The sequence below is a fragment of the Caretta caretta genome, chromosome 7 (assembly GCF_965140235.1).
Source record: "Caretta caretta isolate rCarCar2 chromosome 7, rCarCar1.hap1, whole genome shotgun sequence".
NCBI classification, from domain to species: Eukaryota; Metazoa; Chordata; order Testudines; family Cheloniidae; genus Caretta; species Caretta caretta.
Window position 1 is genome coordinate 54,094,235 of NC_134212.1, and position 27,960 is coordinate 54,122,194.

A 27,960-nucleotide genomic window follows, 5' to 3' on the forward strand; every position below is an offset into this window, starting at 1 on the left:
TGCCTACAAGCAGATGGGATTTACACTGAGTCCTGAAGGTCAACAGTCTCAGGGTCTAGTGGACCAGGGGGTGAACGAATGAGTTCCACAGCCCAAGGCGCTCCACAGAGACTGCCCTGTCTCCAGCTCCCAGACGTTCAGCTCCTGGGACTGTCAGCAAAAGCACCTCAGCTGCCATGGTGGTAGATGGTGAGAATGAGGCAATCTCTTGGATAGCCAAGACCAGACCATGCAAGATGTGTAGATCTGTGTAGTCCCTTGCATTGTGATCAGAAGCATGGGAGTCCCCAGAGTCAGTATAACATGCTCTTTGAAGCTAATGCTGCAAAGTTGGTGAGCAGTCACATTCTGCACTGGGTGCAGCTTTTGTGTAGTCTCCATGGCTAACCCCATTATGTGTGGTTAGCTGGTCAATGGGCATCCATGTGTCCCCCCGTCCATTGGTGTCTGTGATGTCAGTGTATGTTGGCAACCCCCAGACCAATATTGTCCTAATTTTGTTATGACTGTTTCCAATACAGCCTGAGCAGCCATTTTTTTCAGACCTGACACAAAAACAAACAAATAAAAGACTGTTTTATTTCCTTTAGGTGCTTTATTGATTGTTAACAAGTGACAGGACAGGTTCAATATGGAGCAGCCAGGCAACATGCAGTGTCATTAAACATAGGCCATAATTTTGTCTTTTCTCGCCTTGGTGGGTACAAAGATAAGCCATCTCTCTTGCTCACTCACTCTTGCTCTTTTTCAGTGCTTTCCCTCTGTCTGCTTCTGATATGGATGAACACCACAGCAAAGATCAGCTTAGAACCTACTGGGAACTCGTCTGCCCTAAGGACAAAGAGAAGGAAGGATCCCTGGGACTGCAGGTGCATTTCTCAGCTCCCCACAATAGACTTGCAAGTGTGAGGGGTTGAGAGCAAAGGAGGAAGGAAAGAAGAGAGTGGGATTTATAGTTCTTCTGTTTCACCGTCCATCGGCACTTTGATCTCGATGTTGTACTCCGTGGGTTCTCCTGACGCCTGCCAGGGAATTGGGGTCCTGTTGAAGGAGGGTCTAGTATTGATCTCTTGATTATAGACAATGATGGGTTCTGGCACTAAAGGACCAACATCAAACTCAGGCATCTGGAAGGTCATCAGCTTGCGTGCCTTCTCGTACCCACCATAAGGCATGGCAGTCCTGGAACAGGGTGACAAATGGAGTCAGCAAGCAGCACATTTGTAAACAATGTGGTTTAGAAAAGAAAAAGTTATTGTCATTTCTAATAAAAAGAAAAGGAGGACTTGTGGCACCTTAGAGACTAACACATTTATTTGAGCATAAGCTTTCGTGAGCTACAGTTCACTTCATCGGATGCATAGCTCACGAAAGCTTATGCTCAAATAAATTGGCTAGTCTCTAAGGTGCCACAAGTACTCCTTTTCTTTTTGCGAATACAGACTAACACGGCTGCTACTCTGAAACCTGTCATTTCTAATGTTTATCAGTGAAGAGTTGAAGGCTCCAGTAGAGAGAGAAGAGTCACGAGCTGCAGGAGTCACTCGCCAACAAAATCTACCAAACATCAAAAACTACTTCTACCATACACATACACCTCTCCAGTGCCTTCAGTATTAAAAAAGGTGCTTGCTAGTTCTTTTCCTATACTTTCCCCCCCTACTGTTCTAGCAGCACACCAGGCCAACCTCTGCCCAGCTGCTAGTGGCTCCATAAACTTATAAAAAGGAGGCTGCATGGTATACTCCCGGGGGCATTATGTGCCAAAAATTTAAAAATTCTGCACCAAAAAAATTAAAATTCTGTGCATAATATTTTAAAATTCTGCAAATTTTGTCAAAATAACACTACATAATCACGCCAGTTTCAATTATTTTGGTAATTCATTTCAAAATACCTGTCAGCAAGTATGTCTCTAACAATACAGACACATATAAAAATTCCTGCAGGAGCAGAGAGTTAAAGAAATCCCTATGACAACCCAGTTCCTGTTTCTCTGCCCCCTTCTCTCCCCCCGCCCCCTGAGCCCAGCTGGGGGACCAGGCAGTCACAACTACTCCCCCCGCAGAGCCCAGCTGTGGGCCCCCCCCAGCCCAGACACCTGCCCCCTTCCCTCCCAGAGCCCAGCCGCAGGGACCCTCCTTGCCCAGACACCTGCCCCCCTACCCTCCCAGAGCCAAGGGATCCAGAAGGAGAAACAGCCTGATGCTCGGTCTCAGGCTTGCACGGAGTTTCCTTCACACTTCCCTCTCCTTCCCCCAGGGCATGCTGGAAACTGCAGCTGCCAGGAACCCTCTAGTTCCCTCCCCCTCCCCCAGGCAGTGTCTTCTATGTGTGAGCTGAGCTCTGCTGGGTCCAGCAGTCACCAGTGGCAGCTAGCAGCACTGCAGCCTATTTCTGTGGGGGAAAAGAAATTCTGCATGCACAACATTAACTTCTGCAAAATTCTGCATTGTGCAGTGATGCAGAATTCCCTCAGGTGCAATGGTACATCAGCTCTACCAAAGACGTGGAGTCAGGTGAGCCCTGGGTTCTAATCCTCCTTGAGCCTCTGTTTCATTCTGCGACTGAAGATTAGTCAACACATACTTCCACAGCAACTTGGATGGGGAATGGGGTGATCAAAATCTAGAAATGCACTGGAATCATAGAATCATAGAATATCGGGGTTGGAAGGGACCTCAGGAGGTCATCTAATCCAAGCCCCTGCTCAAAGCAGGACCAATCCCCAGCTAAAGCTGCTGCTGTGCTAGAAATATCTGTAATACACTTTTTGCTCATAAGAAGGAGCAACAAGGGCCCAGTTCTCAACTGCAGTACTGTGGATACTTGGGACCCAAGTCTAGAAGAGCCATTTTTGCGGAGCTCTACAGGTGATTATGGTAATAAATCCATGGATTCAGACATGACTAGAGACACTGCAGTTACCAGCTAAACCATGTGTAATGTACTCTGGGGAAGGTGGAATAGAATTAAGGACCTCTGCTCCCAGAACAAAGCCTTCTAAAGAAGAATCCCCATTTGTTGTCTCTAGTACTAAAACTTCTCTCCCCTTTGTAGGCTTCCAGCAATTAGCCTTGCAAGAGGCTGCAACATGGCATGTGTGAAAAACCCATTGACACTGTTAAAGGAGCAGTGGCCGCATCCAGAATTCTCTGACAGCTCATGTACCCTGCATTACACCTCCAAGTGGCCTCACCTGTTAAAAGATTTGTAATGGGGGAGTTCAGCTTTGGGACCATATGACAACAAGTCAATGGTGAATTGACTTTTCTCCTGAGGGCTGATGCCCATAGCTCGCTCCCATGGAGAGATATAGGTCTTAAAGACAGAGACTTTTTTCCCACCTCCTGACTTTTCACCTGGACACAAACAGAGAAGAGAAGAGCATTTTGATCAAGTGAGATTTGCACAGAACAAATGCACTTTCCATATCCTAGGCATCAAACTTAAAAGCCACTCAATTTTGTCAGCTGAACCTGTGAGTCACAAATTAAGAGGTAGGATCTATGGCAGGGTTCTCAAACTTTTTCACAGGATGGACTATATCTTAAGAGAGATTATCTCATGGACCACTTCCTTTCCCATTCATAATGATGTTCCATGGACCACAGTTTGAGAGGCACTGTTCTATGGGGCTTCATCAGAGCACATGTTGGGAAGTTAACTTTTTTAAGGCAGTCAGGCCCATGGCATGGCCTTGCATCATCCAGAAGAGTGGGCTTCTCCCACTACAGAAGACATGACGTGGAAGATGGACTCCAGCCTTGTCCAGAGCCCTGCAGGAGAGCAACAAAATCATAGGTGGCAACAGGAGACAAAATCAGCCAAGCAACCTGCTGAGTATCACTGGCTTTTTTTTCCTAGTTTTGTTGTTATTGAACTGTTCACATGACATGGATTATGCCCACCAGTGTACTACTGCAGGGCTGGAGAGGAGGGTGGATTTGTGCTGGACGAGTAGCTTGTGGAAGCTGGCGGTTACAAAAGCGTTGTTCCTGAGGCTGTGAACGATGGTTTGTGTGTTGCACTGCTGGAGACACACATTATCTTGGACAGCAGGGCCAGAGAAGGGTGGATGAGGTTACCCACTCTGGTCCCTTCTGTTTTGCCGGACACTCTCCTACGTCATTCCAACTGATCATTCCCAGCTCACAGAGACATGCCCGTGCTAGCTATAACTAAGTTAATGCACTGACAGAGTGTAGCCACAGCTGCATGAAGGGCTAGTGTGGCAAGTACATCCTGTCTGAGATAGGCAGGTACTCAGGCAGGTAGCTCCTCCCACCTCCTGTGCCACCGTGGCTACATGCTATTTTTAGTGCACTAGCTTGATCAGAACTCCTTGAGCTGGAAATTACACCTTCCAGCTCAAATATAGCTATACCCCGGCCTAGCTCTTTTCAGCCTGCTGGCACTGGTTCTCCAGCTCAGCAGGCTTAGCCTTTCCACTGCTCTCCTGTTTTGCCAGATGCTCTCCTACGTTATTCCGATGGATGACTAGAGATGGAGGGTGAAATCCTGGACCCACTGAATCAATAGGAGTTTTGCCATTGACTGGAATGGGGCCAGGATTTCACCCAGAATGTGGAAGTTCCAGCTTGGGGTAGCTGCTGCCCAGCCATTCCCACACCTTTAAGACGCTATGTCAGACTCCTGGCAGATTAATCTTGGTAAAGAGACATTTATAATAAACAACCTAGTGCAGGGGCAGCAAGTTATATGGGCCCGTGGTGCCCGTGCTCCAGGAATATTCAGGGCCTGGGGGCCCAGCTCCACCAATATTCCGGGCTGGGTCTCTCCCCGGGCCTCACCTGCTGCCCCGCGCGCCTCTCCCAGAGCGTCTCCTGGCCCCACCTGCCACCCGTGGGTGATTTAAAAGGGCCTGGGGACCCCCAGCCGCCACCACCAGCAGCACAGTGGGGCTAAGGCGGCTTCCTGCCTGCCCTCGCTCCGCACCACTCCTGGAAGCGGCTGGCACATCCCTTTGACCCTGGGGGGGGTGTCTCCACGTGCTGCCCCTGCCCTGAGCACTGACTCCGCAGCTCCCATTGGCCAGGAACTGCAGCCAATAGGAGCTGTGGGGGCAGTGCCTGGGGACAGCAGCGCACGGAGATACCCCCTCTACCCTCTGCCTAGGAGCCGCTGCCAGAGGGGTGTGCGGGTCGCTTTCGGGAGCCGCCTGAGATAAGCACCACACCCCTCACCCTCTCCCATACCCCAATCCCCTGCCCCAGCCCAGAGCCTACCCCCAGCCCAAACTCCCTCCCAGAGCCCACATCCCCCCCCACACCCCAACCCCCTACCCCAGCCCAGAGCCCCCACCCCAAACCCTCTCCTGCACCCAAGCTTCCTCCCAGAGCCTGCATCCCACACCCCGACCTGCACCCCTGCCCCATCCCAGAGCCCGTAACCAGTACCCAAACTCCCTCCCAGAGCTGCACCCCTCCCGCACCCAAACTCCCTCCAAGAGCCTTAGGCAGGTGTGGGGGCGGGGGTGGGACTTGAACCCATTCTGGGCACCACCAAAAATTATACAAACCTGCCGCCCCTGGCCTAGTGTAGCCCAAACATAAACCCCAGTAAGATCACAGGTATGGTTTGCTTCAACCTGCCCCAGGTTCAGGCAGATTCCTCTTTTGGGGCAGGCAGAAAGAGTGCTACATTCCCCAAAGTCCCAGCTGTCTGTTCAGGCTCTATTCCCAGCAAGGTCTATCTGTCTATCAGCCAGCCCTTTCCTATCTGAGGGGGAAGCCTTTATAAAAGCTGAAATGCTGCCTACTGCCTGAATTAACCACTTCCTCCCTTATTTGGGATATGGGTGTGTAAATTCCATCAGCATTACATGAGGCCCAAACAAACCCTGGGTCTGAACACCATCAAAGATGGGGAAGTTTGGTACTAGAGCCAAACTTTGTACCTAGTTCTTCTCTATATAATGGGCCAAACCCAAATCCCAGACACTAATGTCTTTGAACTTCAGGATCTTTGCAACTCAGCGTTGTCCCTCCTAACAACTTCCCAACTAACCTCTTCTTGAACATGTCTGATTTGGCCACATCCCTCTGCATGGGTCAGTACTTTTTATAAGTTGGTGTTTTTATCGGGGTGCACCAGTGACATGAACAGACCATCCAATTACACTCTTGTGGGGTACATTGTCACTGGACTGCCTGCTTCAGACATTATTATTTTTCTAAACTCCTAAGAACGGCTGAACGGCCTAGAGACTTCTGTTGGGGTCTCCCTGTGCAAATTCACATCCTGGGGACAACAGAGCTGCATTTCCTAGGGGTTAAATCAGCGGCCTGGGAGTCACAACTTCTAGGTTCTAGTTCCGGGTCAACCATTAACTTAGTGGGTAACCTTAGACAAGTTACTTTCACTCTGTGTGCCGTAGTTTACTCAGATGAGCACAATGACACCTACCTACCAGCAGTGTTAATTCAACAGTGCTTTGTATGTCTCTTTAAGATTCTTAGAAGACAAGCACCTTAGCCATACAAAGAACTATTTTTATAATAGTAATGATTTGGATCAGATCAGACTGAAGTGCACTGTGTTATTCCTCCCACCATCAGGGTGTCTACTGCAGCTTGCACCGAAAACAGCAGTGCTTATAATGTCAACAGCAAAGTCTGAATAGCACAGCTTTTGTATTCTTTTTTTCCATTATATCCATCTTCTTTGGGCTTGCTTATTTTCTCTCTCATTCAGAGCCAGCCTTTAGGCCTTGCCAAACCCACAGCCCGAAGCCTACAGCTTCAGGGCCTCCCAGAGGGGGTCCAAAAGAGGCAGTTTGCCCCAGACCACCTATTTGAGACGGCCCCCAGTTCGAGTGGTGTTGCGACTTGGTGAATGAGGTCACAGTGCCACTCAGATTTGGCCCGGCTGCTCTTCCGTCATGACTGAGGGGCAGCCAGGCCCAATTTGAGTGAGTGGCTCTGTGACCCCATGTGCCAGGTCATAAGACCTGGAGCAGGAAGTCGGGCACAGGACAAAGGAGCCGCCGCTGCAGGGCAAGTGTGAGGTAGGCTTTCTGTTCAGTCCCCCTTCCACTCTCTCCCCCAAGACTTCCCTGCAGTGGTAGTTTTTTGAAAGGGTGGGGGGCTTCCATTTCACATTTTGCCCCAGGCCACCAAAAACCTCTTTGTGGTCCTGCCTTGCTTTGAGGGAATTATAAACATAAAGAGGAATCTCAGCTTTCATTTAACTCCCTACCCTCATAAGTAAGTTATTTTCTAGCCCTTTTCCTTGTGAAGACCCTGGGGTCAGTAAAGCAGTTTAGAAGGCAACAGAACAGTAGGGGTGAAAGAAAGAAATAATGGGCCTCCACTTCTGCAGCAGGAGCCAGAGGGTTGGCGTACATCCCCTCTCAGCCCCTGCCCAGTAATGTGACAATGACACACATGTTCGCAGTGATGAAGAGGGGCCCACCTGGAACTGCTAAGGCTGGTTCTGATCTAATTCCAAATGTGGATTCTTCCTCATTAATTAAGGCTGACATCTAAGCCATCTAAGAGATTAATGGGAATTGGACAAAGCTGTCATCCGTATCCCTTAGGATCAGCCTAAATGGCAACATTCTATAGCCTGAGATTGAATTATTATCCAGTATCACCTATGTAAAGTAATCACAATGAAGAAAGAAAAGGAGTACTTGTGGTACCTTAGAGACTAACCAATTTATTATTATTTATTATGCTCAAATAAATTGGTTAGTCTCTAAGGTGCCACAAGTACTCCTTTTCTTTTTGCGAATACAGACTAACACGGCTGTTACTCTGAAACCTGTCACAATGAAGAAAGGAGGCTGAGTTGATTTAATACAAGGGATTTAGTTCCAGAGGTTTCTGGCCAAAGTAAATGGAGGATCAAATTAACCAAGGACTGAAGTAGGTGGACGGTATTATACACACATCATTAAAAGTCAATAAAAATATTGAATGAATTTTGATTGCCTCAGCAGAATAGTAATTAGTGATGAGTGACCCTCAAAAGATTTGATGGTTCAGTTCTGATGTTTATCTGAAAATTCTCTGCATTTAGCTGAATTCTTTCATCCCAAAACAAAGCAAACATATAGGCACATATGGGTAGAAAGAGACATACCAGATCCAACCAATGGTACAACCAGACCAGCATCTATCTGTAACAGTGGCCAATGATGGATGTTTCTGAAGAAGGTGTAAAACCCCATAATGGACAATATGTAAGATAAGCATATGCTGTACCAACCTTAGGAGATCAAGGTTCCTTACCAGGTTTTTCACACCTTCTTTGGTTTAGCTAGGACAGATACATTCTGATAGAATTTTTATATTTCTGTGTCTTTCCAACACCAGGCAGAGGTAAGCAAAACATTGAAACAAAAGTCAACCCAACTTTTCAAAACTTTGAGAAGGAATTGGGTTTGGAAGGGTTCAGCTCACATCTTTTCTTTTAGCTACACCCATCCCTAACAATGATAATGGGCCAAATTCTGACATTTACCCCATCCTCACTCTTAGTGTGTAGAGAGATACTTGCCTTTTCCAGCAGTGTCACTTCCTCCACCATCCATTCCTTCCCCACTGCCGGCTGAGCCCCCGGCACAATCAGCTTCAGTGCCCCCAGCACTGCCTTTGCTCCCAGGCTTAGGAGGAGGGGCAGGGGGATAGTGCAGCTTACTAGATCCATACTGCCCTGCAGTTACTCCACCGACCATCCGCCCACCACTGTGCAAGTAACCATGAGCTTCTCCTTCATAATGTCCTCCAACAGCTGGGATGAACTTCTGAAAGTGATCCTGGAGTGAGAGAACAAAAGGCAGAAGTTATTGTTACTGGGCATATTCCATTGACATTTCTCTGGTGTGGAACTCAAAGGGAGTTTGATGGGTCTCCTCCTAGTTACTACTGGACATCTGTCCAAATTACAAAAAAACACTAGAAGCATGTAGCATGGAAGCTTCCCTGTATCCAGTATAGGAGCAGGCATGGAATAGCAGGGGATGCTGAAGGTCATTTTTTGAGTTGCACTGGCAGGGCTACTTTAGAGGCCAGGGTGTGGAAGAGCAGGGGGTACTGGAGGGGAGGAATGAGGCACATTAGCAGATCTGTGCAGGTACTCTGAACTAAAATTGCTGCGTCAGGAGTGAGGTGCACCAGTAGAGCTGGGACGGTGGCAGGACTGGAATAACAGGAGGAGGTACAGGTCAGAAATGAGGTGCACTGGCTAAGCTGAGGTGGACAGGACTGGAATAGTAGGGAGTGCTTCATGGCAGGAATGTGCTAGCATGGCAAGGTAAGGTAAATGAGAACTGAGTCAATAGCCCACTGTGGGGGCTAAGTATGCTGGGATACCAGGACTTGTGACAACATGAAACTGCTCCCCTGGCCACTGGTGCATTTGTTCTTCTTTACAGGCAGCTCTATATGGCTCTTCTTTAACAGGGTGACTGGCCTAGTGAAGAGGGGAAGCAGTAGGCATGATATATCTTCATTTTACTAAGGCTTTTGACAGTTTCACATGACTGTCAGTGCACACTAGATGAAATTACTATAAGGTAGGTGCAATACTGATTAAAAGACTATACTCAAAGAGTAATTAGCAATGGTTCATTGTTAAACTGGGAGGGCATAACTAGTGGCATCCCACAGGGGTCAGTCCTGGCTCTGGTACTATTCAATATTTTTATTAATGACTTGGAAAATGTAGTGGAGAGTCCGCTTATAAAACTTGCAGATGACACCAAGCTGGGAGGGGTTGCAGCACATTGGAGGACAGGATTAGAATTCAAAACAATCTTGAAAAATTATAGAATTGGTTGAAATAAATAAGATGAAAATCAATAAAGACAAGTGCAAAGTATTTCACTTAAGGAAAAATCAAATACACAGCTACGAAATGAAAACTGGCTAGGTGGTCATACTGCTGAAAAGGATCTTGGGATTATAGTGGATCACAAATTGAATATCAGTCAATAATGTGAAACAGTTGCAAAAAAAGGCTAATATCATTCTGGGGCATATTAACAGGAGTGTTGTATGTAAGACAGGAGGTAATTGTCCCGCTCTACCCAACATTGGTGAGGCCTCAGGCGGAGTGCTGTGTCCATTTCTGAGTGCCACACTTTAGGAAAGATGTGGACAAATTGGAGAGAGTCCAGAGGAGAGCAATAAAAATTATGAAAGGTTTAGGAAACCTGATGTCTGAGAAAAGCCTTAAAAAACTGAGCAGGCTTAGTCTTGACAAAAGAAGACTGAAGGGGGTAAACTGATAGTCTTCAAATATGATAAGGGTGGTTATAAAGGGGACAGTGATCAAATTGTTCACTGTGTGCACTGAATGTAGGACAAGAAGCAATGGGCTTAATCTGCAGCAAGGGAGATTTCGGTTAGACATTGGGAAAAGCTTTCTAACAATAAGGATAGTTAAATACTGGAATAGGCTTCCAAGGAAGATTGTGGAATCCCCATCACTGGAGGTGTTTAAGAACAGGTTGGACAGACACCGATCAGGGATGGTCTAGGTTTACTTGGTCCTGCCTCAGTGCAGGGGGCTGGATTTGATGACTTCTCGAGCTCTGTGATGTGGTGGCCACCCCACACAAGGCCAGAAAGGGTAAATGAGGCCAATTAACCTTAGTCTGTACCTAGAGGAAACCTAGGAAGTGCTAGGACCTAACTGCTGATGAAGTCCGGCTGGGGGCAGGAGCTGGACAAGGTCTATAAAGAAAGGAAGTTGGAGGTTGGGGGAGGAAACCTGCAGTGGCATTCCCCAATACAAGGAGGAAGAGCAGGAAGCTGCAAAGAGAGACTAGGAAGCAGTCCAGGGAAAGAGCAGTAAGGGCTGGGAGAGTAAAAGACCCAAGCTGCTGGGTTGAAGGTCCCTGGACTGGAACCGGTGTAGAGGGCGGACCCAGGTTCCCCTCCCAGCCACTGAGAGTGGCACAGACCAGACAGTGGGGAGCGGAGTGCCTGGGACAGTTTGCCTCAAAGGACTTGTGATATCCTGGAAGGGGGGAGAATGTTAATGTAACCTAGTCTGAGGGCTAAGCTATGAAGAGGAAAGCACTGCCGCTTCTGGTGCATGAGAGGCCATGGAGTGAGTGAGTGTGTGAGTGGAATGATGGATTGAGTAACCACAGGAAGGGGCATCCGACCAAGTGGCAGAGCTGATTCCCCAGATGAGCCACAAGGAGGAGCAAGGACTCTTCCAGTCCTACTTTTCTATGATTCTATGAAGGTTGTGAAAACTTGGAGGCATGGCAGCTTGTGAGAACACCCAAGGCTTCCATGAGACCCTCTGCATGTGCAAGACGAAAGTACAGAATGCAAAAGCTTTTATTATAAGCCTAGTGGATATTAGCAAACCAGCTCTAGCCAGACAGCATGGTGAGGAAGAAACCTGCATTCATCTAAAAGACAAAGCTGGTTTTGCTGTTCAGGTCCTCTGCCCTCCCTAGCAAGGGCTAGCAAATACAGTCTCTTATTACCTAAAAGCAGGTTCTGTTCCACCTAATATTGGCTTGATTCTGCAAAGCACTGAGCACATTTAATGCCCATTGACTTCTTTTCGGGAAGAGGGCACATGGCCCATTGTGGGATGGGATCCCCAGTATGGGAAGGGTATGGTGCCAGACACGGCAGTGCCCCCATCTTCCCTCAACACGATTTCAGCAAATACCTATGTGGAATAAAAATTTAAGTGACATATATAGCAGTACCATGTACATAACATGTTTTACATATTGAATGTATGTGAGATCATATCTTGACACATAAGAGCACATAAGAGCTAAAAGAAAGTGGCTCCTTTGGAATATTACAGTCTGCACACAGACACAGGTATCACATATAAAACATATGAATCCCATGACTCTTTAAAGGGTTAAGGATTCTTCATGTCTCTTATACCTAGTGCAGTTTAGCAAAGAGAAGCTTTCCAGGCTGTATCAGGCTTCCAAGGCCAGCTGTTCGTTCAGCTAAAAATAGATGAGAAGAAGTGCAAACCCCACAAGGCTCAATGCGGCATTATCAACCCTCCACTCCATGCCTCAGTGACATCGTCCAGAGCTTTACAGCGGGTCATCCAAGCTGCAGTCCAGGCATCCAGCCATCAGCAAGCTAAACAAATGGAACTGGTGCCACTGGCAGCCTTTGGGAACATCTCTCCTGCCCCCGCCTGAATGGGCTTCCCATTTTAGGAACAGGGAGGATTAGGTTCCCCTGAATGTCAGAAAACACTGGGGATGGAGAGAACTGTGATCATGGAGGTCCCTTCTCTTCTATCTGGGGCTGTACACAGAGGATGGTGAGGCTGTCTGTTTGGATATACATGGGGAACTGCACAGCTGTATAAAGGCAGACTGAAATAAAGGGGTGTTTTGGGAGGAGGGCGGGAGGTCGTCTCAAAGCACTAACACATGGCACTGCATCTATCACTTAAAAACTTCTCTCTCCTTTCCACCAAAAGTGCTGGTGGGCCAGCTACTCCGGAGGGAGCCCTGCTCATGGGAAAGGCCATATAGAAAAGAGAATTGTTCTTGCAGAACCTTTCTAGTTCCTGTATCCAGAGTGGGCCTGGTGTCCTGGTAGGTCTTGTGTCATTCATCCCTCCTTGTGCAACAAGTGAAGAAAGGTAGCCTCAGCCTGAAGTTTTCTATAACAGACAGCAGCCCCTGAAGGAGAGTCCCAAGCAGGAGACTGTACCTGGTCAAAGTTGGGAGAGGGAAGTTGTGTCTCTGTTGCTTGTTACATGCCAGAGGTAAAGGTGTTTAAAGGGAAATGTGGCTACCAGTGGGCTGTCTCAGGAGCTGGGTGGCTAACCTTTCACCTGAAGGTTACCAGCTTGAATGTAAACTAAAAGCTGCTACCACCTGGAGGCCATTTAGGGTGCATCTACATGCAGCTTGAGCATGCCTCCTAGCCCAGGTAGACGGAGCTGGCTAGCTCTGCTTGAGCAAGTGGAGTAACATAGCAATGTGGACATTGGCTACCTGCCTGACTCCAAGCCAGCTCAGCCCCCTGGGTCTGCACTCGAGTGGCTAGCTCGTGCCGTGTTGTCGGCACTGCTACATTTAGCATGTTAGCTAATGTGGACCTAGCATATGTCTGTCTGCCTGGGCTGGGAGGCTGCAGTGTAGTTATACGCTAGGGGACCAGCATGAAAGGAGTTTAATGACCCCAGTTCATGTCCACATCACAAAAAGCACCTCCAGGATCAGTATTAATTGGCCCCCTTGTTAGCAGTTATGGCAGAGAGGCAAAGGAGCGAATGAGTGATACCGACTGCCCTAGGAGGTATAGGGAAGTTTGCTCTGCTTCTGCCAGCTCAGCACTGCACTGTGGGCTGTCCATATAGCAGCCCTGAATTCATTACAAAATATTTTAACCAGAGAACAACTGCTGCTTGTGCTTGGACCCTAGAGGGTGCCCCTGGGACCCTAGAGGCCTCAGGATTCGTAAACAACCGGAACTTGTATGTCTGTGAAACCTTTTTCCCGGCCAAGAGTCTAATGAGCGCCTGCCCAGGATCCATTCCTAATCCTCCAGCACTGCTATATGTGCCTTAGGAGAAACGGCTGGTGAAAAATGATCCCCCCCCAATCTGAGCATCTCAAGGCCCTGATGTCACAGAGGGAGTGCCTGGAAAGGGACACTGTGAGCTCTGTGATGGTGCCTTGCTGTGCCCTAAAAGGAATGACTGAGAGCACAAAATGTGTTTCTATTTCCACCTCCCTGATGAAGAGGTTCCCAAATACTTGATGTCTGTGTTGTTAATAACACTTCTGAAGTTACTGGAGCAGCCAACTATATGTTCCTTTATTCTGGGCCATGGGGATTTAAAGTTCAAACAGACAGGCATGGAACAGCAAGAGGGAGTAAGTGAGCAGGCAACACATTTTTGCTGAGAGAGAGAGAGTGCAGGGAGGTATAAGCAAATCCTCCATTGGAGCAGCACCACTTACACCAGGGCTGAGTTTTGCCATATGCTTGTATGAGGAGAGAGGGGAATGATAGTCCCAGATAGTCAGGTATCTCATGCTAATTTATTAAAATAACTGCACTCTCCCGTGGGAGGCAGCATGGTCCTGTGGGTAGGGAAGATGGACTCCAGCCTTGTCCTGAGCCCTGCAGGAGAGCAACAAAATCATAGGTGGCAACAGGAGACAAAATCAGCCAAGCAACCCACTGAGTATCACTGGCTTTTTTGCTTAGTTTTGTTGTTAATGAGCTGTTCACATGACATGGATTATGCCCACCAGTGTACTACTGCAGGGCTGGAGAGGAGGGCGGATTTGTGCTGGATGGGTAGCTTGTGGCTGGTTCCAAAAAGGTTGTTCCCGAGGGCAGTGCTGTGAACGATGGTTTGTGTGTTGCACTGCTGGAGACACGCATTATCTTGGACAGCAGGGCCAGAGAAGGGTGGATGAGGTTACCCACTCTGGTCCCTTCTGTTTTGCCGGACACTCTCCTACATCATTCCAACTGATCATTCCCAGCTCGCAGAGACATGCCCGTGCTAGCTCTTACTGAGTTAATGCACTGACAGAGTGTAGCCACAGCTGCATGAGGGACTAGTGTGGCAAGTACGCCCTGTCTGAGATAGGCAGGTACTCAGGCAGGTAGCTCCTCCCACCTCCTGTGCCACCGTGGCTACATGCTATTTTTAGTGCACTAGCTTGATCAGAGCTCCTTGAGCTGGAAATTACACCTTCCAGCTCAAATATAGCTATACCCCGGCCTAGCTCTTTTCAGCCTGCTGGCACTGGCTCTCCAGCTCAGCAGGTTTAGCCCCTCCACTGCTCTCCTGCTTTCAGCTTTCCCCAGAGAACTCCTCCAAGACCCTCCTCCATTCTCACAGCTCTCTTTCCTCTCATTTATTAGCCCCAGATGCCACCATGGCCTATTAATCAGCTCAACCAAGGATGCACCAGTCATGACACAGGAGAGCTGTCCCCACTTCATATAAAGAGACATCCTGTGACAGACCCCAAAGCTACTGAGAGGAGAATCTGGTTTCCTCCCCATTATCCCCCACCCCACATGTCACCTCTCCTGGAGCAAGGGGTTTATCAGTCTCCACAGTCATTCAGAGACTCGTTTGGGGTGGAAGAGATGTCCAGCAGATCTTCTAATCCAACCCTGCTCCATCAGGACAGGACTGACTTTCCATGATCAGTTTCATCCCAGGAGTATCTCTGACAGACAGGTATCAAGTCTCAGATTTTAGTATCTCCACTGATGGTCATTCCCAACCTCTGTTCAAAGGCTTTGATGCTCAGAGCAGAGCAGGCCTTCAAGATATAAAGATATTGCTGCTGTTTAACATGTACCCTTATCTCTATTTATCTCCATCCACCTTTCTCTAGATACATTGACAGACCAAGGGAGCCACTGAGTTGTGCCTTTAATTGTATTGATGTAGCCCCTTGATTGTATTGCTGGAACCCTCGTCCCATCCCATCCCATCCCCTCCTTCCTGCCACTCCTCCCTCATGTCATATCTGGCAGTTTCAATGGTTAGCCTGGTGGGGCCATGTCTTCCTCTGTCTTGTGTGCAGCGCCTAGCACAGCTTGGGGGCTGTAGCTGTTTGCTCTCTTCCACAGCAGAAGCTAGACTGATGGTCTAGTGCCTCAGTCCCTGCTCCCCCCATTGTGCTTCACAACTAGGCCCTCCCTCTGATCTGAAAAGACCACCCTGGCCTCAGCTCTCAGAGATTTCTTGCCATTGCCCAATCAGTGCTAAAGACTGCTTTTAAATACCCACTGCCAGACAGGGGGAGTTGCACTAGCTCTACCTTGCTGGCTTGGCTGAGAACTTACCAAACTCATTTTATTCGCAACCACATACAACCATCTACCCAGTTTTGGGCTTCTCCACTTCCATAATTGTTTTATTCTAGGATCTAGGGGACACTAACATGAATGGTAAGAGGAGAGCAGTTGAAAGTAGCAATAGAAATGCTCTACTCCTCTGCTAAACAAAACCCCAAGCTTCCTCTCTTATTTCCCCCTGATAGAGGTTCTCTTTCCGGGTCCTTCCATGCAATGGAGATGAAGGAAGGAAGGGATGGCAGGGAACAGGGAATCTTAGGGTCAGAAAAAGATTTTGAATTTGGTGCAAGTGACAGGTGCTGTATTGACAGTCCTAGAGATAAGAATCAGTCCACAGCATAGAGATGGCACTGGCAGCTGCCCTTTATATTGACCTCCTGCTCCAGAGAAACTGGCTCTGGGAAGAAGATAGTTCAGGCTCTGTGGCCCAGTCGGCCTCTGGTCTCTTTGCTCAGGCTGCCAGCAGAGATGCTAATTAGGGCCAGCTGTGGTGATAGTTTTTGTGATGAGGACATTTACTCACTCCAAACTTGTCTCCTTCTTTTCAAGACAAAATTTCAGCCTGTCTCTGTGACAGCTCCTTGTTAACGATCCGTCCAAGCTCAACATGGCTAAAACAGAGCTCCGAATCTCCTCCTCCCCCAAGCTCTCTCCACAAGCTCCTTTCTCCAACACTGTAGACACCACCACCATCCTGCCAGACGCTCAGACCCATAACCTGGGCATCAGCTTCTGCTGGGGCCCCTCTCTAGGTCTTCACCTCCAGGCCAGCTCTAAATCTCGCTGATTCTTTCTGCATCACATCTCCAAGATGTGACCTTTCCTGTCCATCCACACAGCTGAAACTCTCAGCCAGGGTCTCATCATCTCATCTCAACTACAGCACCATCCTTCTCTCTGGCCCTGACAAATACAATCTTGCCCCGCTCGTATCTGATCAGGATGCTGCTGCTAAGATCACTTTCCTAGCCTGTCACTCTGACCATATCAAGCCTCTCCCTGCATTCTTCTGCTGTCTCCTCCTTCTCCATTGCAGCAAATATAAGTTGCTTTTCTTCACTTTTTCCAGGTCCTTCATGGCAAATCCTCACCCTACCTATAATCTCTCATTTGCCATAGAGCTGTTGATGCTAACCTTCAATCAGTCCATGATGCCAACTTCCATTGCCCAATTGCCACATTTTCAAACACGTTAGTGTATTCTCCCCTGCTGCCCCACACACTTGGGCGGTGCTCCCTGTAAACATCCACAAACATACCTCATTGTCCTCCTCCAAATCTCTGCTCAGAATTCTCCTTTGCTGTGAGGCCTACAAAAAACTTGACAAGGGATAGGGTGCTGGTGTGCTGAGACCACTGCCTATCATTCCAGCCAGTACTGTCCCATTGTTTCCTTGTGCTCCCTCTCTGTCTTATGCTTAGCTTGTAAACTCCTTGGGGCAGGGATCATCTTTTTCTCCTGTGTTTCATAGAATCATAGGACTGGAACGGACCTGGAGAGGTCATCTAGTCCAGTCCCTTGAACTCACGGCAGGACTAAGTATTTGTACAGCACCTAGCACAGTGGGATTCTAGTCTATGACTGGGGCTCCTAGATGCTACCACAATACAATAAATACATAATAATAAGGGCAATGGACTGAGCGCAACGGACTCATTTCACGTAGTTCACCGAGTAGCCATCAGACGGTAAGTTTTGTTCCTGATCCTGTCAATCTAGTCCTGAGAGAGGCTAGTAGGGCAGACTGAACCCTGCAGGCCAAAGACACTGGACAATTGTAATTTGTTCTTGTTTTGAAAAAGGCAGATCTGAAAAGGAGGCACGCAGGATTTTAAAATAGGAAACAGCAACTCCTGTTTGGAGATGCTTCATCAACCTGCTACCCTCATTGTTCACCACGGCAAGGCCATGCAGGAAATTCCAGGCTTGCTAAGGACTTTTTTAAACCCCAAATACCCTTCCCCAAGGCAGAGCATCTTCCAATGTCACTCTGAAAGATTTCACCCTCTTCAGGAAGACACTGCATGATAGTGAATGACTATCCTGGCCAGATTCCTTTCTCACCATGGGAAAACGGTTGGGATCCATTGCCAGAGCACTGTGGAGTGAAGCTTAGTATTTAATGAATAAAAAACAATGTAAATTCCTCCCAACTCTGGGATAGAATCATTCCCCCAGTCTCTGGCAACGCCAAGCTCAGAGACCCACATTTCCAAAAATAGGTTCTACTTTTTGGTGCCTCAGTTTCTTGCTGCCCAACTTGAGCTGCTTAAAGTGCCACAATGCGTTCACTTTGCATTCCTCAAATTGGACACCCCAACTTTTGAAAATCTGGCCTTGGCCTCATATGCCCCCAAAGTCAGCTCTCCCATAAACCCTTCACAAACCTTCTGAACTCACATAAAAGATGTCATTTCTGGATCCTCACTACAGCCTCAGAGGCTGACACATGAACTTGGGCCTCAGGTATTTTGGGGATCTCTGAGCTTTTCCCATGTCTACAATCCCTGCTGCAACCTTAGGTGAGCTGTAGGTGCATAAACTCCGCAGGTGGAGAAAGGGTTTGGAAGCCGCAGTAACCTGTTTAAGGTTATCGGTTTAACTGTGTCCTTTTCACCCTCTTCCTCAACATCGTTCCTGGGCTGCTGACTATTTATAACAATGCTGCATACCTCTCCAGCACCTTCCATCCAAGAACTTCAAAGCACTGACACTAATGACCCAACACTCTGGGAGGGATAGGCCACATAACATAACTGTACAGATGAACAATCAGAGATGGAGACATGCCCAAGGGGACACAGGACTAGAAATACAACCCACATATCCTGAATATCAGCCCTGGGCTCTCCCTAAGACCACCCCTCAGTACTGCCCCTTCTTATTTTGATGGCATTTTCCTCCTCCAACCCAGCCTTTCTTATGCCTTCTTCACACCCGGCTTCCCAAATTGTACTTGTTAAAGGTGAACTGCAAAGGGGGAAAAATCCCTTATTTGATGCTTTAATCGTGAAGAAGGCCTCAAAGTTTTTCTTTTGTAGAACATTTTTTCAGCTTGACTCTTGTATTAGAAATAGGAAGCCTTGAATTCCCCTGGACGGGAGGATAAGTGGGATTATGGCATGCCAAGAGATGGAAGCTTAAACAGCAGACAGAAGAGGAGAGGAGATGTTGAGTCACAGTGTTTAAAATTATGAGATCTCTTCTGTTTGTTTAACTCAAACTGCTGGCAACCGCCTGGGAGAAAAGCTCTTTCTCTGAAAAGTTCAATATCCACGTTACTTCGTATGAGTGCTGAGAAAGCTCCCACTCCAATCCTCAAATTGGTTTTCCAAGAAAAACAGGGAAGACCAGCCCTGATTCTAAGGTTAAACAACAAGCAGAATTAATTTTTTGGAGGTAGGGGAGGGAGGAAAAAATGCATAAGCCTGACTTTATGCACTATAAAGGCCAGCACAGGACAATAGCAAAAATCAAACATTCTTTCCTTTACAGTTCTACTAATGGGTTCCTAGCAAACAAACCAAAGTGCAATATCAGCTGCTGGAGGCCTCTGTCTCAATTTTACTTCATGGACCTTCTCTCAAAACTGAACTGAGGCCTACACCAAGAAGGGAAAATACCACGTCCCACAGTAAAAACGGAAGAGAGCCCAGGTGAGCTGACCTCAGGTCTGAATGAATCATTTGCCCCCCCCCCCACCTGTGCGAGAAGGGAAATGTTGTTATTATAATAACAGGTAAATTGTCATGCACTTTTCTAGCTTTATGACAGGTTTCAGAGTAGCAGCCGTGTTAGTCTGTATCTGCAAAAACAAGTACTCCTTTTCTTTTTGTGGATACTGAATTTAGCCGTATGGAGTGGAAATCTATCAACTTCATGAAAATTTGTTAGTCGCTAAGGTGCCACAAGTACTCCTTTTCTTTTTTCTAGCTTTGTACATCAACACAACACAAAGTGTTCAGCTTTCCTGACATTGCTCCATCAACGGAGCCCAAAAGTGCCCTGAAGGAACCCAATGCTAGTGCAAAAAGGAAGTTCAGTCTGTATATTCATTCACAATCTTGGGCCTCTCCCCCACCCAAGGAATATCCCCCTAGCCTGTGGTGAGAGTGGAGCCATGCAACTTGGTTGCATTCTATGACGTACCACGGAACTGTCAGTGAAGATGTCGGGGTGATTCTCATAAATGAATTTCTCCACCCTCAACTGGCGTAGTTTGAACATCTTGGATCCTTTGTTGGTGAGGAGTGAGAGCTCTTCTAGCATCACATCCCTGGGGATGCTGATCTTCTTCCCCAAGTTCAGCTTGGACCCTTCTTGTGGCATGACTGGAAAAGATACCAGAAGATGCATCTTAGAAAGCTCTGTGTCCCAGGCTGCCTCCTCCTTCTTCCAAAACACCAGGCCCTCCACAGCAGCAAGGCCTCGTCTGCATTAGAAACATTCCACTGATGGAATTATCCTTCTATACACACAATCCTCTGGATAGCCATGAATGGAATTTACCCTAGTTCCAATCTAAAGTGCATCTGCATGTGTGGGAGTTACATCAGGGCAGTGTTAACATGGACACATCCCACTTCTGAGGTACATGAGTCAGTGCAAGCAGTCCTCCCACTGCTGTCCCACACTGCCCCAGTGGCCTGTCTGGTCACCTTTCTACACTCCACTGCTCTACGGTCAGCTCAGCTGGAAATCACTCACCTAGCAGCACTGGCAAGCAACAAGCAAAGACAACATCTGGAACCATTGGATTAAGCCCTACCAGACAGCCATACAAATGGCTGAGGTTTAATTTGGCTGTGTGCATGGAAAACACCCCCATGGATTTAATTTCAGAGGTTTGGTGTAATGCAGTGAACCTCTGCCATATTTAGCAGTTGGTCAAGATATTGTGATCATCCTGACTGACAGTCCCTCGGGCCACAAATCTGGTGAGGCCACCAGAAACCTCACCAAAGCCACTGAAGAAATGTTTCCTTCCATTCCTTGAAATTCTGTGGTGGAATCTTAAAAGGAATCTATAAAGTGAGGAGGAGTGTCTGTGCTCTTTTCTGCTTCTTTATGATCTTGTTGCTGCTGCTTGTTTTTTTACCCTAGAAACACCAGGAAGAGCAAGATTTGCCTCCCCTGTTTTTGCTAGAAGACTCCTGGGGGGACCAGAGTGCAGGGGAGTGGGGATTTTCTTAGTCTTCAGCTGAAGTGACATAGATCCCAAATCTTTCACTGAGAGAGCTTCTCAAGTGTGTGTTAGAGCTTTGAGTTAAATATAAGTCTGCCAAAAACAACCTCTGGAACATGGTGAGTGGGTGGCAGGGCCGTAGTGGTGGCATATAGCCACCTTTCTCTTCATGTTAGGTCCTACACTACAAGCAGCTCAGCTGGAAACAAGGATCTATCCCTCTGATTGCAAACCCCTTCCCCTCTCATTTACTTCCAGTCTCTTATGATATCACAAGCACCACTGGGCCTCCAATGAGTAGTCTAGCAAAAACAGGGAATTCAAATGGCCTGATATTTCCAGTGCAATAAAAGTGCAGCAATAATGTTAGGGTCTACTAAGTGGCCATGTGAACCCTGTTACCATGCACTAAAAGTTCCCTAGTGAGCACTGACCTGTTTGAAACAACAGCCCTTCTTGTTGGCAGAGACTGTTTCCCTCCCCTCCCCAGCCCAGCTGGTCACATGGGCAAAATCTCTGGAGGAACTCTCTCTTCAGCTACCCAGTTCCACACAGCGTTATTTCCAGAGGGAAGAGACTTTCTACAGAATATTGGAGTTATATTTGCCTGTTGATGTGAAGACAGGGTTTTAGCAATTCCTGTTGGCTTGGGGGCAAACCTAAAAACCTACATAAAGGTGCCCCTATCCCCACTCTCCTGAGCAGAGCAGATTCCTGAGGCCCCTCTTGGCGATTTGGGAAGGGAATAACATTTAGCTTTTTACTTCTTTGCAGCACCTCTGGAAATCTCCTCATCCCTACATTTAAAGGGAGAGAAAAAGGAGTATCACAGCAGTGTACAAATCACCCCCTCCAATACAAACATCCGCTGCTGAAGGAAATGTGTCCCTAGCACTGCAGTGGAAGGACACATAGGGTTGAATTCTCCTGTCAGTTGCAATCCCATTGGGAGAACTTGGCCCATTGACTAGTGAGTGACAATCAAGGGGTTGCTGTTTAAGAAGGAAAATAAATTAGGGATGGAGGTAATGATAGATCCATGCTGGTGCGTAGCTTGTTAAAGGCACCGGAGCTCGGACATATATATTCAGGGCCAAATTCTGTGCTCAGTTATCCCAGTGTAAATCTGAAGTAACCCCCTGTAATCAATGGATTTACACCAGTGTAACCAAGAACAAAGTTTGGCCCAGTGTGTTTATACCACTCCTGTGTGGGGAATGTTAGCAAACTAAATCCCTGTGAGCCAACACTAGCCAACCACATATGCTGGTGTGCGATGTTATCTGAAAGACCTTGCCGATTGGCGGTATGTGTACTGTACCTCGTGTTCGGATGTTACCATCAGAGAATCGATAGGTACATTATAGACTCTCCTCCTGATTTCTCTGAACACATTTAATGCTTCCAGGACCTTTCCCTTCCCATTGCCTGCCAACCTGGCTCCTTCTCCAAATAACTAATTTAGACCTGCACAGCACCAAATAGAGACCGCCAGTAAGTGCGCTGGAAACCATGGGATACAACAAACAATGGGAATCGTTTGGAATTGATAATCACTGAGTGGGGTGACTCCATCTGCCCACAGGTGTAACAGCACTAGCCAGCCCAGCACATTCACACACCCCAGTGTCTTGGAGATGGGCTCCTCGACAGAGCTGTGTGAAGAACTGACTGTCTGGTTCTCTGGCAAATCCAAAAAATCAAATTTTGGGTCAATACAAAACTGACATTTTTCCAAATTTTTGTCAAATCGAAAAAAAATTCATTTTAGGTCGAACAAAACATTGTTTGAACCAAAATGAAACATTTCATTTTGATATCAAGCATTTTAAAATTATTTTACATTTTTTTAATTGAAGGGAATTTCTAAAGAAAAAGCCATTTTTAATCAAAATCGTAAACATTTTTCAAAAATGTGGAAATGAAGTGTTTGAACTTTTTTTTTAAGTCTAACAATTCAGTGACACCAACACAAATTCACAAGGTTTCAGTCAAAATGTTTCACCCAGCTCCACTCATGTACCCTGCTCTGTGTAGCTGTATGTAGACCAGGGGTGAGCAAACTACAGCCCGCAAGGCATGTCTGGCCTGTCAGATATTTTAATCCAGCCCTTGTGCTCCTGCCGGGGAGTGGGTCGGGGGCTTGCCCTGCTCCGGCGCTCCAGCTGGGGAACGGGGTTCTGGGGCTTATCCCGCTCTGCTCATGCTGTGGCTCTGCGCAGCTCCTGGAAGCAGCAGCATGTTCCCCCTCCAGCTCCTAAATGTAGAGGCAGCAAGAGAACTCTGCATGCTGCCCCTATCTGCCCCTATCTGCAGGCACCGCCCCTGCAGCTCCCATTGACCAGGAACCACGGTCAATGGGAGTTGCAGGGGTGGCGCCTGCAGATGTGCAGTGCCTGAGGATGGGGCAGCACCTGCAGATGGGGTGGTGCACAGAGCCGTCTGGCCATGCCTCCGTGTAGGAGCCGGAGAGGGGACATGCCGCTGCTTCCGGGAGCTGCTTGAGGTAAGTGCACTCCCAGCCAGAGCCCTCACCCCCCCCCCCATACACACCAACCTCCTGCCCCAGCCCGGAGCCCCCTCCCGCACCCTGAACTCCTCCTTTCTGGCCCCACACTGGAGCCCTCACCCCCTCCTGCACCCCAACCCCAATTTCATGAGCATTCATGGCTCACCATACAATTTCCATACCCAGATGTGGCCCTTGGGCCAAATAGTTTGCCCACCCCGATGTAGACTGAGCCATGTACCACCAGGGATTTCTGGGAGTTGTGTGCATACTTCTTACCTTTACGAGTTAGTTCCCCAATGAGTTTAGTGGACTTTTTCGTCTTGATGGGAGCTGGCGTTCCTGCAAGGGGCATTACCACAAAGGATTCTCTGCTTCAATTTAGAGAGACAAAGAGTTGGGAGAGTGAAACACTTGAAAACTGTAGTGAGAGAATGGAAACTAGTTTCCTGCATCTCCTTTTTGATATGGTACATAACCCTTCATTTCTCACCTGAATTCCCCCCCATATTTAGGGTTGCCACCTTTCTAACTTCTGGTAACCAGACACTCAAGGCCCCGCCCCCTGCCCCGCCTCTTCTCCCTACCCTACCTCTTCCTCCAAGGCCCATCTCCTTCTCCACCTCTACCCCCAAGGCCATGCCCCTTCTCCACCTCTTCCCCCTAAGCTCTGCCCCTCCTCTTCCCCCAGGCCCCAGTCCCTTCTCCGCCTCTACCCCCAAGGCCCCACCCCTACTCTGTCTCTTCCTCCCAAAGCCCTGCCCCCATCACTTTCTCCTCTCCCCTCACCCCCATCGCTCACTGGATCGTCTCAAGGAGCCTGCCTGCAGGTAGGAGGTGGCCCAGGCTGAGCGGGGCTGATATGGGTTAATGACCCAGCACCTCCCCCTGCCCTGCAGTAACTGGACTTTTGGTTCTGGTACTATTTAGGGTTGCCAGGTCTCATTTTTGACTGGACTTTCCAGTCGAAAACCAGACACCTGGCAACGCTAAGTGGCAGCCGGACACAGAAGCCAAAAATTGGACGGTCCAGTAAAACCCGGACAGATGGCAACCCTACCCATCCTTCATCTACAAAGTAGCTGCCCGCAAACTTAATCTCCCAAGACAAAGTTCTCTCATCAGGAAGTGCTGATGTCAGCTTTGTGGTAACACATGTAAACGCCCTGAAAGGTTGACATCACCATGTTACAACATACTATTGCCACACCACAGAACCCCACCATCATGCAACATTACGGTTTCACAGTGCTAATGGACACCAGGCTGCAACTCTCTCATTCTACCATGAGTCTGTTCCAAAATGTCCTGCTGTATGTAAGGTCACTCCATCACAACTTAACACCACTATGCAAATATCATTTGGTTGTGATAGATCATCATCTGACTGTAATGATGTTGTCTGCCCAGGAGATACTTTGGGACATTTGCATGTCCGACAAGCTTGAATTGTGTGACATGGGCTAATCCTATCAACATTGGAACAGCCCCTCAAAAACTGAGCAAGTAGCAAGACAAGCAAAAAAGACCCTTATAACTGTAGATGATTTACTCCTGAAGGGCTGAACAATAGCTCCATCAATGACTATTAGCCAAGAAGGTCAGGAATGCAACCCATGCTGCAGGTGTCCCTAAATCCCCAATTACCAAAACCATCTGGCAATGGCCACTGTGAGAATGAGGATACTGGGTTAGATGGACCATTGGTACGACCCAGTTGTGCCCTTCTTATGAAGGAAGCAAGTAGCCATCAGGTTAGAGGAAAACCTCCAAATCCTTTGAAGTCAAGTGCATTTGTGTCCTATTTATTCAGCTTTTCACACATCCGTTTGTTGGGGGTTTTAATTCCACACCTTGTCTCTCACCTTTTTCGCTGGGTAGGTTGAGAGGTCTGCATTGCAAGGTTGAGAGAGGAAAGCAACAGCGTTCTGCAAATCGATTCCAGACATTCTCTCACAATCCAGCATCGAAGTTAAGGAGCATGGTTTTAACGGGGCCACAATCCAGCCTCCAATTTCACCCTCATAGTTATGCAGACAACAACATTTAAGGTCCAAATCCTCAGCTAGTGTAAATTGGAGTAGCTCCATTGACTTCAACTTCAAATTTCAGGACCAATCAGCTAGCTAGACATCTAAATCCCATCATTGGTCCCTACCATTTTGCATCTTTAATTATGGGTACAGAACTGCAGGCACTGAATTGAACTGCTTTTTAAAAAAATGGCCCTGTCAATCTGTGCAAGGTCTCAGCTGCAAATGTGACATTTTGTTCTCCAGATATTTTTCAGTATGTCTTCACTTTTATTTCAGCCAGACCAGATCAGGTCCAATCAATTCAGCAGGCATTCTGCTGGGCCAGATTTTCTTCTTGATTTCCACAGTTTATTTTCTGTTGGGCTTGGTATGAGCTCTATGAAGTTCACATCGTAAAAGTGCCAGACGTGGTATATCCCAAATCAAGTGTCAGCAGGTGCACCAATAAAGCACGCTGCATGCCTTCTCCTCTGAGCAGCTGGCCATCTGTTTGGCTATATAAAAGAGGGAGGGTACTGCTTGACAGGATGGGGCAATGTTGCCAGGACACATGGTGGGGGCTGGGATTCTCTAGGGGGCACAATTGATAGGTCAGAAGTGAGGAAAAAATGGAGGGAAAACTTCTCCCTGCCTGAATTGTGAACTCTCTGCAGCACGTGGGGAGGGATGTCCCCATTAGGGGGCTGTGCCCTATGACGCACTGATCCCAGGGAGGCAGAGGGGGGAGCCTGCACTGGTCTGTAATCCTTCATTGATCCCAGGCAGAGTGAGGGCCAGGGGAACCTGCATTCTGGGGAGATGGGACAGCCTGCAGTTTTGCATGATTCCAGGCAGGACAGGGATCCTGCAGCGTTCTATGATCCTAGGGCTACGTCAAGAGCAGGCAGCATTCAGTGACCCCAGACAAAGAGAGAGGCTGGCAGGATTTTGGTTACCCTTCTGCCAGCCATGCCAGGTACAGGATCAAAGCCGCAAGAGGACATTACCCTCAGGATTGCTCTATCCTTGGCACAATTCCTTCCCACCAAACCCGCTATTCACTTCTGCAAACATTTCAAAGTTAGTTTTCTGGTTCTCACTGCAGTTTGAGGCTGGTCCCTAGTCTCTAGCTCCATTGCAAGCACTGCCCGTCCTCTGGGTCTATTCTGCAGCAAGGGGGACTCACCTCTGCTCACTGTTCCAGGCTCAGACAAACATACAACCCTTCTGCCCCGGCCCCACAGCAGTGAGATGGTGGTGGGCTGCTTTCTCCGTGTCCCTCCGCTCTCAGTCCCTGCTGATCTAGGGCACCCGTTCTCAGCCAGGACCTGCACAGGACAAAGTGCTGATGCAGAGTGCTGTGAATTTGACTCCTGGAGGCTGCTCACGCAGGCATCCAGTGGTTATTAATAGTAGATGGCACCAAGCAAAGGGGTCTCAGATAGCACCAGCATAAGGGAGAGGAGGGAAAGGAAAAGAGTGCACCTCAGCACTCCTTCAGCTGCTCCCTCTGTCCCAGGCCAGAAACCAATCAGGCGCCATGCCGGTGGAACTCCCCATTCCCCTTCCTCCTAGGGCGTCAATGTCTTTCTCCCACACCCTCACAACTCCTGCCACTCTGCTACCCCTGGCCTCCTCACAATTACCCCACTGCATTCCCCTATTTCAGAGTAGCAGCCGTGTTAGTCTGTATTCACAAAAAGAAAAGCAGTACTTGTGGCACCTTAGAGACTAACCAATTTATTTGAGCATAAGCTTTCGTGAGCTACAGCTCACTTCATTGGATGCATTCAGTGGAAAATACAGTGAGGAGATTTATATACACACAGAACATGAAAAAATGGCTGTTATCATACACACTGTAAGGAGAGTGACCACTTAAGATGAGATATTACCAGCAGGAGAGCGGGGTGGGGAGAAAACCTTTTGTAGTGATAATCAAGGTGGGCCATTTCCAGCAGTTAACAGGAACGTCCGAGGAGCAGTGGGGGGTGGGGGAAATAAACATGGGGAAATAGTTTTACTTTGTGTAATGACACATCCACTCCCAGTCTCTAGTCAAGCCTAAGTTAATTGTATCCAGTTTGCAAATTAATTCCAATTCAGCAGTCTCTCGTTGGAGTCTGTTTTTGAAGTCTGTTTGTTCTAATATTGCGACCTTTAGGTCTGAAATCGAGTGACCAGAGAGATTGAAGTGTTCTCTGACTGGATTATGAATGTTATAATTCTTGACATCTGATTTGTGTCCATTTATTCTTTTACGTAGAGACTGTCCAGTTTGACCAATGTACATGGCAGAGGGGCATTGCTGGCACATGATGGCATATATCACATTGGTAGATGTGCAGGTGAACGAGCCTCTGATAGCGTGGCTGATGTGATTAGGCCCTATGATGGTGTCCCCTGAATAGATATGTGGACACAGT

At 47.8% G+C, this 27,960-nt stretch overlaps 1 protein-coding gene across 1 annotated transcript; it reads right to left on the bottom strand.

The window, feature by feature from the left end:
• Positions 1–595: 595 nt before the first annotated feature.
• On the bottom strand, positions 596–26,858 carry MYOZ1 (myozenin 1). Its single transcript, XM_048858981.2, has 6 exons — positions 26,721–26,858; positions 23,799–23,893; positions 19,975–20,156; positions 8,530–8,788; positions 3,200–3,362; positions 596–1,182 (listed from the first exon to the last, which is right to left on the bottom strand). Exons 2-6 carry the CDS (start codon positions 23,872–23,874, stop codon positions 951–953), a joined length of 912 nt encoding a protein of 303 aa, XP_048714938.1. The 5' UTR covers positions 23,875–23,893; positions 26,721–26,858; the 3' UTR covers positions 596–950.
• Between the last annotated feature and the right edge of the window lie 1,102 nt (positions 26,859–27,960).